General features: G+C 46.2%; 1 protein-coding gene across 1 annotated transcript in view; it reads left to right on the top strand.

The window, feature by feature from the left end:
- Positions 1-4,349: 4,349 nt before the first annotated feature.
- Positions 4,350-14,088, top strand: part of glb1l2 (galactosidase beta 1 like 2) — a 45,695-nt gene continuing 35,956 nt past the window's right edge. The window contains exon 1 of the mRNA XM_033049988.1: positions 4,350-4,580. Within this exon, the coding sequence (XP_032905879.1) occupies positions 4,456-4,580 (125 nt within the window). The 5' untranslated portion in view covers positions 4,350-4,455. The remainder of the gene's footprint in view (positions 4,581-14,088) is intronic.

The following is a 14,088-nucleotide window of genomic DNA, read 5'->3' as shown; positions in this document are numbered from 1 at the left end:
TTGTGACAGACAGATCTCTTAGAACGGAAATGAACAGTTCTGATACAGACAGAGAAAATGAGTTGCTGGTTTTGTAGAATTCTCTATTGAGTCTTGAAGGGTTCAACATGCACAAATTAATGCTTGTGAAGGGCCTATTACAACAGTGCAGGTAAGATTTACACAGGAGTTACTGAAACAGTCAAATCATGTTAAACCCAATCTAATTTACATTGCAATGAGCAAGAAAGCAAGTTTCTAGCGGAACCCGACAGGTCAGGCAGGCAGCATCGATGGAGGGTAATGGACAGGTGACATTTTGGGTTGGAACCTTTCTCCAATATTGGAGTAGCGTTCTTCCAGCAGCTAACTTTTTGATCAAGGATCCAATGCCTGGAGTATCTTGTATTTACACTGAAAAATGTTTCAGTTTTCAGGACTGTTATTGAGATAAATTAAAAGATCTTGTTGTGACATTATTTGCATGGAAGCATTTGGCGACCTCCTGTGAATTTTGGTCAACTACTCGATGTCCTCGGAGATCAGTTTGTCTGTGTCCTCCAAAGGTAAGCTTATCGCAAACAGCTAGCACATGAAGATTGAACTTTTAAGTCAGCTGTATCTACACTGCACCCGGAAGTGTGTACAACAATATGCTGCAATACCATTTCTTATTAATTGTATTTTCAGTTTTTGAGTATTGTTTAAAATGATAAGATGATAAGTCTGAGACACCGATGCTGTCCCCAGGAAAGACAAAGTCTATGCTAGGTCTGCCTAAGCGGAAGGGTTGTGGACAAACAGCTCCTTAGAATGGGGATCTTGGATTCATTGGAAAGTTGGCCAAGCTGACCTTAGACAAGAAGAATATCCAGTTCGACAAAACTAGCAGGGCCATACATTCAGTTTGAGCTAAAAGAAAGACATAAAGTGCTGGAAAACTTGTGTCCTTTCGTTTGCCTTGAAAGTATAAAACATCTGGAAAAACACACATAAATGGACATTGGTCGAAGTACTCATATAGAGTAGAAGCAACATTTGTTAAAGCTTGTTTAAAACAAAGTGGATGAGTTGTGGTATATTGAGTTGTGAATTAGTTTTTTGCTGCATACACAATGTATACAAATAGCGGCCACCTCCGATGCTGACAAAGTTACAAAACTCGCCGGCTCCTCCTCTTGTTCTCCCCCCTCACGGTGGTCCTCCACGCTCTCATCAACCGTCGATCGTTGGTCGACCAGCGAGGTATTGCCGCCGCTGCGAGGCATCACCACCGCTGACCCCACTTCACGCCTCTATGGTGCGGACCCGGGCCCCAGCCAAAGGCTCCATCTGCAGCTTCGCCCAACCCAGGCGAGGCCCCAGCCAGGCCCCGACTCGGGCTGCTACACAGCGATCCAGGAGGCAAGGAGACTGCGGCGCATCAATAAAGGCCTCTGGCTGCATTCCCAGTCCACAGCCGCCGCCCCACCGTCAGGAAGCCTTCTGGCCACGCGGCCCGTTTTTGGCTACAACCTGATAAATAGCACATTGCCTTATCCCCTCTATCTATTATTCGTTGAAGGGTTGTTGCACTCTTTCATCACCAATTTCTTTCATTTGCCCAAAATATTCCCCTGCTCTGCTTCACTTCCCTTCAGGAACAGCAGCTGTAGAGTCTAGCTATCCCGAGTGAGTCTCTAGGGTGGGGTACATAAACTGATTTAAAAGTGTGGTATCGATTAGGGTTGGGCCATACCGTGTGTGCACTGTTGCCCAGCAGCTTATCCAGGTCAGGACAATTTGCTTAGTATTACCACATGTGTTCTTTATTCTTGATCAAACAAATCAATAACATGTTTGAAATAGTTATATTTGGAGCAGTGGTCAGGTCACTTTGGATTTGGAATCACTTATAAGTACTTGGACTCTACTGCGGCTTGTACTGACCATAATCAGGTTATGTTTTAATCTTGCATCAGATTCTTGGACGACTCTGCAAATCCCCGCACACACACAACTCCCCCCCACAAGCTTGTGGGGGGGGGGGGGGGGGGGGGTTGTGTGTGGGGGGGTGTGGGTGGGGGGGGTTGGGGGGTGGGGGGGGGGGGGGTTGGGTGGGGGGGGGGGGGGGGTTGGGTGGGGGGGGGGGTTGGGTGGGGGGAGAGGGGTGGGGGGAGAGGGGTGAGAGTGAGCTCGGAGAAAAGGTGGGGGAAGAGAGGGGGGCATCATGGGGAAGGGGGGGAGGAGTCAGCGAGGGAGACCAGAGGGGTAGTGGCTGGAATTGGCGGCATGATGGGGACTCACAGCTGGTCGTTCTCCTCCATGGGATCAGAGTCTCCGCTTTCCGTTTGACGACATCTCTGACTCCGGGTTGGGCTGGGTCTCTGTCTGAGCTGGGCTGGGTCTCTGTCTGAGCTGGGCTGGGTTGGGACTCTGACGTTGGGCTGCTGCTTGGGGCTGGGCTGCTGCTTGGGGCTGGGCTGCTGCTTGGGGCTGGGCTGCTGCTTGGGGCTGGGCTGCTGCTTGGGGCTGGGCTGCTGCTTGGGGCTGGGCTGCTGGCCCTCCGAAAGTCCGGTTGTAAACCTCCGTCAGTCATGCTCAGCTCCACTAAAAATGCGATGGTGCAGGAAGGGGCAGACCGTCCTGGAGAGTGACATGGGAAGAGACTAATCTGGAAGGCAGGAGAAGAGTTCGATCTGCGCACGCGCGGTTTTTAAGATTTTTAAACCTTGCTAACTTTTACGACATTCAAACGATCGGAACAAAACTTGAGAGTGAACTGACTATCGCGAACCACTTTTGTACAAATAGAATGACCGCCAAACCGGAAGATAACATGACCAAAGTTTTAGTTAATAGATAGATAGATATTTGTTGTATCTAATGTGTCTGTAAAGATACAGCAAATAATTGTTCTGGTTCATGTGACAAATAAAGTCTTGACCTCTCCTCGGCTCCACTTCCCTTGCTTCCAACATTACACTTCCCTTTTCTCATCTTCCACCACATTCCACCTCCTTGCTTCACATCCCACTAACAACCCACTTTCCATCCTGTCTTGCCTTTACTCACCCACCTCCTCTCATCTCCTCCCACTCTCTCGTGCTTAAACTGTTCCCAGTTTTATGCCCACATTTGACCTTTCTCTCTCTACTTCACCCTCGCTCATTTTCCTTGTTTCTTAGTAACGTGATAGAAGTAGAATTAGACCATTCGGCCCATCAAATCTACTCCACCATTCAATCATGGCTGATCTATCTCTCCCTCCTAACCCCATTCTCCTGCCTTCTCCCCTCTGACACCTGGACTAATCAAGAATCTATCTATCTCTGCCTTAAAAATATCCACTGACTTAGACTGCAGAGCCTTCTGTTGCAAAGAATTCCACAGATTCACCACTCTCTGATTAAAGAAATTCCTCATCTTCCTACATACTGTTTCCCACGTATAGACATCCGAATTACGTCATAGGCAACTTACATATACTCACACTTACATAAACAATTCTGTAAACGGCGCCTAGTGTAATCAAGGTAGTTTGTTATTGCTGCAACACTGTAAGATCACTGCGAGACACAAAATACTGTAGTAACTCAGCGGGACCGGCAGCATCTCTGGAAAGAAGGAATGGGTGATGTTTTGGCTCAATTTCTTTCTCCACATCTGTCCTTCTCTCCCACTTACTGCACAATTTGAACTACATACCAGGGGCAATTTACAAATGCCACTTAACTTACAACCTGCACATCTTTGGGATGTGGGAGGAAACCGCAGCAGCCGGTGCAAAACCCACGCGGCCACAAGGAGAACGTGCAAACTCCACACAGACAGCAGCCGAGGTCAGGATCGAACCCTGGTCCCTGGCGCGGTGAGGCAGCAGCTCCACCAACTGCGCCACTGTGTTAATGTTCCCTTCCCCCCCCCCCAAGTATCTATTCTACATTTTCCTTGACCCGCATCCCCTTTGATGTCTCGTTCTCACGCCTTACACTTCCTTATCTCCCTCTCCCCTGACTCTCAGTCTGAAGAAGGGTCTCCACCCGAAACGTCGCCCATTCCTTCCCTCCAGAGATGCTGCCTGTTCTGATCAGTTAGTGCAGCATTTCGTGCCTATCCTCGGTGTAAACCAGCATCTCTGCAGTTCCACACAATTCCCACCAAAGGATCTTTGACAAAAACTTTCCTCTTTTGTCCAACTTTTCATTGGGGCAACAACAAAAAACCCATCAGAACTTTTCCGCGCCAATCAGAACACGGCCCCGCTGTTACCTGGCCAATGAGGGGGCGAGCGCGCTGATTGGCGGACTTGACTCGCTACATGACTGGGCCATTGTATGCGGCAGCCAATGAGCGGCGGCCAGGGGGGGGGAGGGGCGGCTGAGCCCGGGAGCCGGAAGCGCCGCTCGCGCACTGGGCTGGTGTGTTGTTGCAAACAACACTGTTGCTGCATAGAGCTAGTGCTCCTGCTGCTCACCAACAACGCCGCTGGTCTTCATGTTCAAGGTGTTCAAACAGAAGGGATCGGCGTCCATGCAGATCATTGCAGTGAGAAGGGAGCATGTGCGGAGGATTGGACTCCTGCTTCTGATTGCAGTGGCTCTGTTGTTGTACAGACTCAGGTACTGAGTGTGCAGGGCTGTCTAATGGTGGTGTCAGCCTCTGTTTATTTAACACACACACGGACAAACAGGTACACACACACACACTTTTTGCAAATCTTTTGTGGAGCACTCTCTAGAGGCTGCATGCACTCTTTTTTGTAAAGGTGCTTAGCCAGTAACATGCTCGTCTCAAGCTGCTTTGGAGTTGCAATGTACATAGGACGGCACCTTTCAGAACTCAGTGACCACCATGATATAATCTGGATACTTGGTTATAATTTATCGTTTGTGTTTGAAATGGCTGTCGTGAATGAAATATGTCCGCGCTGGGCCGATTAATAATACTTGGCAACAGCATTAAATAAATCCAGACTTGTCATTTTGCAACTTGCTGTGGTAAGGAGAGGCTGGGATCCAGTAGGTTGAAATTAGAGAACGGAGGGAGTCGCAATCGCACTTGATTGTACAGTGAAACTTACATGATTTGGAAAACTCAGCGGTTTGGTGTTGGATTGGCAATTTTCAGGATCATTGGACGTTATTTCTATTAATGCTCCCAAAAGACACTTAAGACGCTGCACAGTGTTGTAATCAACTTTTCAGTGAGTGTTGGAACTGGGCCCCTGGTGAGTTGAAAGAAGGTGCAACAAGCATCAATTAGTAATCCAAACGTTGACTCGTACGATAGCGGATTATTAGAGTTTTGCAGTATGTATAGATTGTGTGCAGCTGTAATTTACAGTGCCCTCCATAATGTTTGGGACAAAGATCCTTCATTTATTTACCTATGTACTAGACAATTTGAGATTTGTAATAGAAAAAAAATCACTTGTGGTTAAAGTGCACATTGGCAGATTTTATTAAAAGGTATTTTAATACATTTTCGTTTCACCATGTAGAAATTACAGCTGTGTTTATACGTTGCCCCCATATTTCAGGGCACCACAATGTGTGGCACACAGGGCTTTACATGTGTTTGTAATTGCTCAGGTGTGTAAATGCCTCCTTAATGTAGGTATAAGACGGCTCGCAGTCCAAGTCTTTCCTCCAGCCTTTGCATCATCTTTGGAAACTTTTATTGCTGTTTATCAACATGAGGACCAAAGATATGCCAATGAAAGTCAAATAAGCCGTTATGAGTGAGAACAAGAATAAAACTGTTAGAGGCATCAGCCAAACCTTAGGCTTACCAAAATTAACTGTTTGGAACATCATTAAGAAGAAAGAGAACATTGGTGAGCTTACTAATCGCAAAGGGACTGGCAGACCAAGAAAGACCTCCACAGCTGATGACAGAAGAATTCTCTCTATAATAAAGAAAAATCCCCAAACACCTGTCCGACAGATCAGAAACACTCTTCAGGAGTCGGCTGTCGATTTGTCAATGACCACTCTCCGCACAAGACTTCATGAACGGAAATACTGAGGCTACACTGCAAAATGCAAACCACTGGTTAGCTGCATAAATAGGATGGCCAGGTTACAGTTTGCCAAGAAGTACTTAAAAGAGCAACCACAGTTCTGGAAAAAGGTCTTGTGGACAGATGAGATGAAGAGTGATGGCAAGAGCAAAGTATGGAGGAGAGAAGGAACTGCCCAAGATCCAAAGCATACCACCTCATCTGTGAAAAACGGTGGTGGGGAGTTATGGCCTTGGCATGTTTGGCTGCTGAAGGAACTGGCTCACTTATGTTCATTGATGATACAACTGCTGATGGTAGTAGCATAATGAATTCTGAAGTGTATAGACACATCCTATCTGCTCAAGTTCAAGCAAATGCCTTAAAACTCATTGGCCGGCAGTTCATTCTACAGCAAGACGATGATCCCAAACATATTGCTAAAGCTTTTTCAAAGCTAATAAATGGTAAATTCTTAAGTGGCCAAGTCAATCACCTGAACTGAACCCAATTGAGCATGCCTTTTATATGCGGAAAAGAAAACTGAAGGGGACTAGTCCCCAAAACAAGCATAAGCTAAAGATGGCTGCAATACTGGCCTGGCAGAGCATCACCAGAGAAGACACCCGCAACTGGTGATGTCCATGAATCGCAGGCTTCAAGCAGTGATTGCATGCAAAGGATATGCAACAAAATACTAAACATAACTTCTTTCATTTACATGACATGCTGTGTCCCAAACATGATGGTGCCCTGAAATGGGGGGGGGGGGGGGGACTATGTATAAACACTGCTGTCATTTCTACATGGTGAAACCAAAATGTATAAAAATACCCTTTATTAAAATCTGACAACGTGTGATTTTTTTTTTCTATTGCAAATCTCAAATTGTGGAGTACAAAGGCAATTAAATAAATGATGGGTCTTTGTCCCAAACGTTATGAAGGGAACTGTAATATGCACAATTAAATTCAACAATACATAAGGGGAAGGAGGTGATATTGGTGAGGGTGGGAGGCACATTAGTGGCTCAACATATTTTGTTACTACTGGGATATCAAATGACAGTACAATGCAGACCTTGAAGAGACTATTCAATGTGCCGTCATTGGGAGTTAGAACATAGAACAGTACAACACAAGAACAGTCCCTTTGGCACATAATGTCTGTGCCAACCATGATGTTAAGACCATCTCTTATCTGCTCACATATTCTTCCATTCCTGGCATACCCAGAGCCTATACAAAATTCTCCTAAATATCACTGTCATATCTGCCTCAAACACCACCCCCTGCAGTGCATTCCAGCCATTTGCCAGCCTCTGTTCAACAAAAAAACTGGCCATGAATATCTCCTTTAAACTTTGCCTTACTCACCTTTAATCTAAGCCTTGTAGTATTTGATTTTTCAATCTTAGGGGGGGGGGAAGGTTCTGATTCATTACCCTATCTATGCCTCTCATAATTTAAAAAAAATCTGTCAGGTGTCCTCACCACCATCGGTGTCCCAGAGAAAACAATCCAAGTCTGTCCAACCTCTCCCTGCGGTTATTAAAATAATTCAAGCTGAAAGGGTTAATGTTCAAGGGAGCATATAAGATTGCAACTAGCTGGCTGAGTGTCCAGCAGTTTCACGTGGATCGTTCTGAGATCCAAGCAACAAACACCAGCAGGATGTGGATTCTGATGTCTGTAGAGTTATAGATCATGTGGGTGGAAATAGGTGAATCCGTTGACAGTCGGGCTCAGATGAACTCTTCACCAAGGCCTTATATTGTGTTTGCATACAGCCACAGAAGGCAGTGGAGGCCAATTCACTGGATGTTTTCAAGAGAGAGTTAGATTTAGCTCTTTGGGCTAACGGAATCAAGGGATGTGCAGAAAAAGCAGGAACGGGGTACTGATTCAGGATGATCAGCCATGAAGACCTGGCTCGAAGAGCCGAATCACCTACTCCTGCACCTATTTTCTATGTTTCTCTGTCATGTTTCTTAAAAACGCAAGCACTTCAAGACCAATAATGAAGCTTGCCTGAGCATTTCCTGAACCGGGTGGAATCGAGAGACCCCCCCCTGGCAGTCAATTCTATGCAAAAATTGATTAGAAGCTGTGGCTTGTGTTGAGTTATAGAAGTTTAAAAATCAACGGCTATAGTAAAGGTGTGTGTGATGAAAGAAGAATTTGCACAATGGCATGATAGCAAGTGACAAGCATATTGCAAAAACTGGAAATATGGTTATCTTCATTCTTTAGATGAATCAAAGCGGTATTTTTTTACTGAACTGAAACTAGATTAAGTATTCTCATGAAGCAGGATAGGTCATAAAGTCAAAATGCTAATCTTTGGAAAATGCTGGTTGTTTTCGGGGTAAGAGTGGCCCGTGATGTGAGGATAGCAGGGAAAGTCAGTGTTTGGGTGAGGCATTGAGAAAGTTTACTCCTTGTGCCCTGGCTGGGGGGGGGGGGTCACAGTTTGCTTCGTTGCATATAGAACTGGAACAGAAGCAAACAATTGGAGGTCAGCCAAAAATTGTGTTAATACCGAAGATAGGCACAAAAAGCTGTAGTATTTCAGCGGGACAGGCAGCATCTCTGGAGAGAAGGAATGGGTGATGTTTCGTGTCCAGGCCCTTCTGACTGATGTCAGGGGAGTGAGTAGGACAGTGATAGACTGTGATCGGAGACAGTAAGACTGGTGGGAGAACTGGGAAGGGGGAGGGGATGGAGAGAGAGAGAGGGAAAATAAGGGCTACTTAGAGAGGTCATTGTTCATACAGCTGGGGTGTAAGCTACCCAATTGAAATATGAGGAGCTGTTCCGCCAATTTGTGCTAGGCCTTGCTCTGACAATGGAGGAGGCCCAGGACAGAAAGGTCAGATTGAGAATGGAAGGGAGAAGTTAAAGTGCTGAGCAACCGGGAGATCAGGTAGGTTAAGGCAGACTGAGCGGAGATGTTCAGCGAAACGATCACTGAGCCTGCGCTTGGTCTCGCCAATGAACAGAAGTGAACACCTTGAACAGTGGATACAGTAGATGAGATTGGAGGAGGTGCAAGTGAACCTCTGCCACACCTGAGAAGACTGTCGGTGTCCTTGGATGGAGCCGAGGGGGGAGGTAATGGGACAGGTGTTGCATCTCCTGCGATTACAGGGGAAAGTACCTGGGAGGGGGTGGTTTGGATGGGAAGGGACGAGTGGACCGGGGAGTTGCGGAGGGAACGGTCTCTGCGGAAAGCAGAATGGGGTAGAGATAGGAAGATGTGACCAGTAGTGGGATCCCGTTAGAGGTGGTGAAAGTATTGGAGGATTATATGCTGTATGCGACGGCTGATGGGGTGGAAGGTGAGGACAAGGGGGACTCTGTCCTGGTTGCGAATGGGGGGAGGGGGAAACATGAGCGGTGCTGCGGTATATCAAGGAGACCCTAGTGAGAGCCTCATCGATAATGGAAGAGGGGAACCCCTATTTCCTAAAGTATGAGGACATCTCCGATCTATTATGGAAAACCTCATCCTGGGCGCAGATGTTGCGTAGGATTTGGGAATAGGAGATAGAGTCTTTACAGGAAGCAGGGTGGGAAGAAGTGTAGTCTGGATAGCTATGGGAGTCAGTAGGATTGTAGTAGATGTCAATCAATAGTATGTCTCCTGTGATGGAGATGGTGCGATCCAGAAACGGTAGGGAGATGCCAGATGGTCCAAGTGAATTTGAGTGCTGGATGGAAATTAGTTGTGAAGTTGATGACGTCAGTGAGTTCTGCATGGGTGCAGGAGTCAGTTGTTAATGTAGTGGAGGTAGAGTTCGGGGATAGGGCTAGTGTACACCTGGAACAGTGCTTGTTCGACGAACCCTATAAGGAGGCAGGCATTGATGGGGCCCATGCAAATGTCCATAGCTACGCCTTGGATTTGGAGGAAGTTGGAGAAGTCGAAGGAGAAGTTGCTGAGGGTAAGGACCTGCTAGGTGGAGGAGAGTATTAGTTGACGGAAATTGGCTCGTTTTGCGGTTGAGGAAGAACGGAGGGCTTTAAGGCCTTCCTGGTGATGGATGTGCAGAGTGACTGGACGTCCATGGTAAAGATGAGGGAGTAGGGGCCTGGAAAACGGAAGTCATTGAAGAGATGAAGAGCGCGTGAGGCGTCTTGCACATAGGGAGGGATTGGACCAGGGGGGATAGGATGGAGTCGAGGTATGTGGAAATTACTTTGGTGGGACATGAACAAGCAGAAACAATGGGTCTGCCAGGATAGTTCTGTTTGTGGATTTTGGGGAGAAGATAAAATCGGGCTGGGGAACGGTAAGGTTACAGGCCTTCAAGGGCAGAGAGCTGGAAGTAATAAAATCAGAAATGGTGTGATATTAAGGTCTGGTGCATATCTGTGGGGTCATGGTCCAAGGATAAGTAGGAGGAGGTGTCTGAGAGTTGTGATCATCTGACCGGTGGAGGTCAGCGCGCCAGACTACAACGGCACCTCCCTTGTCAGCAGGTTTGATTATCAAGTCGGGGTTGCTGCAGAGTGAGCGGAGGCCTGTGGTGGGGGGGGGGGGGGGGGGTGTTGTGAGAGTAAGTAAGGAGAGTGGAGAAGTTGAGGCAGTTAATGTTCCGTCGGCAGTTGGAAATGAAAAGTTCTAAAGAAGGTAGAGGGCCACCTGGAGGAGTCCAAGAGGAGGGGGTCCGGTGTAGATGGGAGAAGGGGCCATCACTGGGTGGTGAGGACTCCTTCCCATAGAAAAGGTGCGGAGGCGACGGAAGAAGAGCTCTAAATCGTGGCGGACCCAGAACTCGTTGAGGTGGGGACGGAGGGGATAAAAGGTGAGGTCTCTGCTGAGGACAGACCGTTCCGTATCAGAAAGGGGGATGTCCCAGATGCAGAGGGAACTGGGTGACCTAATGTGTGATTCAGAGAAGACTTGTGTGCAGATAGTGTAAGTATTTAAGATAGCTAACAGAATTTATTTATTACTCCCAGGGGGAAGGTGAACACAAATGCCTGGAGGTAATGCTGTAGTTGTGATGAACTGTGGTCACATTAACATCTGGGGCATTGTACACAGTACTTGTCTCATTGAGCATGACTGGATATAGAACATATAAAGTACACACAAAAAGCTGGAGTAACTCAGCGGGACAGGCAGCATCTGTGGAGAGAAGGAATGGGTAACGTTTGGGTCGAGACTCTTTAGAGATGCTATCTGCCCCGTTGAGTTACTCCTGCTTTGTATGCGTATCTTCGGTTTAAACCAGCATCTGCAGATCCTTCCTACGTATAAAAGCACATCACAGGAATAGGCCCTTCAGCCCACAATGTCCATGCTGAATATAATGCCAAGATATATTAATCTCATCTGCTCGCAGGTGATCCATATACAATGCCCTCCATAATGTTTGGGACAAAGACCCATCATCTTTTGGCCTTTGGTGTATCCATTGCTTTCAACTGGCACTTGATACCTTTTGGAAATTGGCTTAAGACTGGCTTCTATGATGATAAGGATTTTGCGAAATGGGAGATGGATCGGCTGCTTGGCACTTCAAGTGCTTTAACTTTGTCTTCTGCGCTCTCCTCTGACCTGGCTGCTGATCTTAAAGCTGTCTACTGTAGTCTGGTTAATTGTCCACCACCAGTGTGGCAAGTGTGCGGAGCTTTGATCTGACCCCTGACTGTGGGATCACTTGGCTTTGGCAATTGCATGCTTGTTACTAAGCAGTCTTCCATTGCAGTTTCACCAGATTGAAACCACATTTTTAGCTTTGTCTGGTGATGTACCTGCCATACTCTTCTGCATTCCTCTTTCAAACCAGGGTTCATCTCCAGGTGTGAAAGTAATGATAGAATGAGAGATATTGCCAGGACGTGTGTTACATGTATTCTGGTGTCCTGCTGCTCATGGTCCACAGCGCCTCACTGATGCCCAGTTTTATACTTTGGATGCAACAAATTGCAGATGCTGGTTTACAAAAAAAGACACAATGCTGAAATATCTGAGTTGATCAGGTAGCATCTCTGGAGAATATGAGTGGGTGGCGTTTTCGATCGGAACCCTTCTTCAGTACTAAGTCATTCAATACTGCTTTCTTCCTAGACATTGATTAAACCAGTTCAAGAGTCTGAAGAAAGAGACTGATCAGCAAGGTCACCTATTCATATTCTCCTGAGATGTTTTCCCATTCCGATGAATTACTCCAGCAGTTTGTCTTTATTTTTCCCATTTTTATACTACGTGATTTGACTTTTCTCGCAGTTAACCGTTTACAATGAGGCTCTGATAATTGTACACACTTGGAACTTTGATGCTGGACAGGCAGTCAGGCAGATTTGTTCATTTGTTTAGATTAGAGATACAACGGTGGAAACAGGCCCTTCAGCCCACTGAGCCTCAACCAACCAACGATCACCCGTTCTATGTTATCCCAGTTTTGTATCCTACACACGAGGGGCAATTTATAGAAGTCAGTTAACCTTTCAACCTGAACGTCTTTGGGATGTGGGAGGAAATCGGAGCAGCTGGAGAAAACCCAGACGGTTGCAGAGAGAATGTACAAACTTTGTACAGACAGCAACCTAAGTCAAGATTGGACCCAGGTCTCTTGTGCTGCAAGGCAGCAACTCTACCGCTGCGCCACAGTGTCACCCCGCCCGTCACTGCCATCCCGCTAAACCAGATTAATCAGGGCTGGACCAGTTTATTCAGAGTTTTACTGTGTTGCCATAGAACATCACGGATGATGTGTGAACACTGGACACTCTTCACTAGAGTTATGCTATGGTCGCCTCTACTAAAGTAGCTGAATGAGGACTCGTCCAATAGGTTTATTCATCATGTTGGTTCCTACCCTTCCTTTTACAGATCTAATCTAGCTGATTTATCCTTCGTAACCTCACCAACATGTTCCGTGGTGGTACAGTCAAATCACTGTAGATGAGTCAAAACACAGAGTATAAAACTGGGAACAATAACGACCAAGTGCTGCAGTAATTCATCGGATCAGGCAATATCTCAGGAGGATATGAATAAGTGACGTTGCAGATCAGGACCCTTCTTCAGACTTTTGAACTGGTTTAATCAATGTCTAGGAAGAAAGCAGCATTGGATGACTTGGTACTGAAAAAGGGTGCCGATCCGAAACGTCACCTAGTCATGTTGAAGAGTCTCACTCAAAGTATATTTGGTGCTCTTGCTATTTTCATTGTTGCTCTCTGCTCTCTCTCGGTCTCTGTGGAATGCTTCAATGTGGTGGAGCATTGGCTTATCATATAAGGCTGATAGTAATGAGGAGGCTTCTATACTATATTTGATCTGGTGGCATGTGACTTCACAGGGTCCAGCTTGGGTGTCAAAGACTCTCAGGTCAATTCATGGGGAGAAGGCAGGAGAATAGGGTTAGGAGGGAGAGATAGATTGGTAATGATTGAATGGCGGAGTAGACTTGATGGGCCGAATGGCCTATTTCTACTCCTATTCCTTATGACCTTTTCACTCTTTCCTTCCTGGTTGCTGTTGTTCGCTCTGGTTTGTCTGTTCTACTGATGAGTCTCGATGCAATTGGGAATTATGATGGCGAGTCTGGTAACTTGCTTATAGAATCGTATCACACCATTTGAACAGGTACAGGATAGGAAAGATTTAGTTTAGTTTATTATTATTATTATTATTATTGTCACGTTTACCGAGGTAAGATAAAGTTTTTTTCTGTGGCATGCTATTCTGTCAGCGAAAAGACTATGCATGATAACAATGTACACAGATACAGAATAATAGGTTAGGGTAGATGAAATGTTGAAGAAAGAACTACAGATGCTGGAAAAATCGAAGGTAGATAAAAATGCTGGAGAAACTCAGCGGGTGAAGCAGCATCTATGGAGCGAAGGAATAGGCGACGTTTCGGGTCGAGACCCTTCTTCAGACTATTCCTTCGCTCCATAGAAGCTGCCTCACCTGCTGAGTTTTCCAGCATTTTTGTCGACCCAGAATAATATGTATAATGCTTAGTGCAAGGTAAAGCATGATTAAAGATGCTTTGAAGGTCTCCAATGAGGTAGATGGGAGGTCAGGAATACTCTATAGTTGGTGATATGGTGGTTCATTTCTCTGGTAACATCTGGGGAGAAATTGGTGGTGAATCTGGA

Source organism: Amblyraja radiata, chromosome 33 (assembly GCF_010909765.2).
Source record: "Amblyraja radiata isolate CabotCenter1 chromosome 33, sAmbRad1.1.pri, whole genome shotgun sequence".
Lineage (NCBI taxonomy): Eukaryota > Metazoa > Chordata > Chondrichthyes > Rajiformes > Rajidae > Amblyraja > Amblyraja radiata.
The sequence above is the reverse complement of the archived record's forward strand: the minus strand, read 5'-3'. Positions and strand labels throughout refer to the sequence as shown.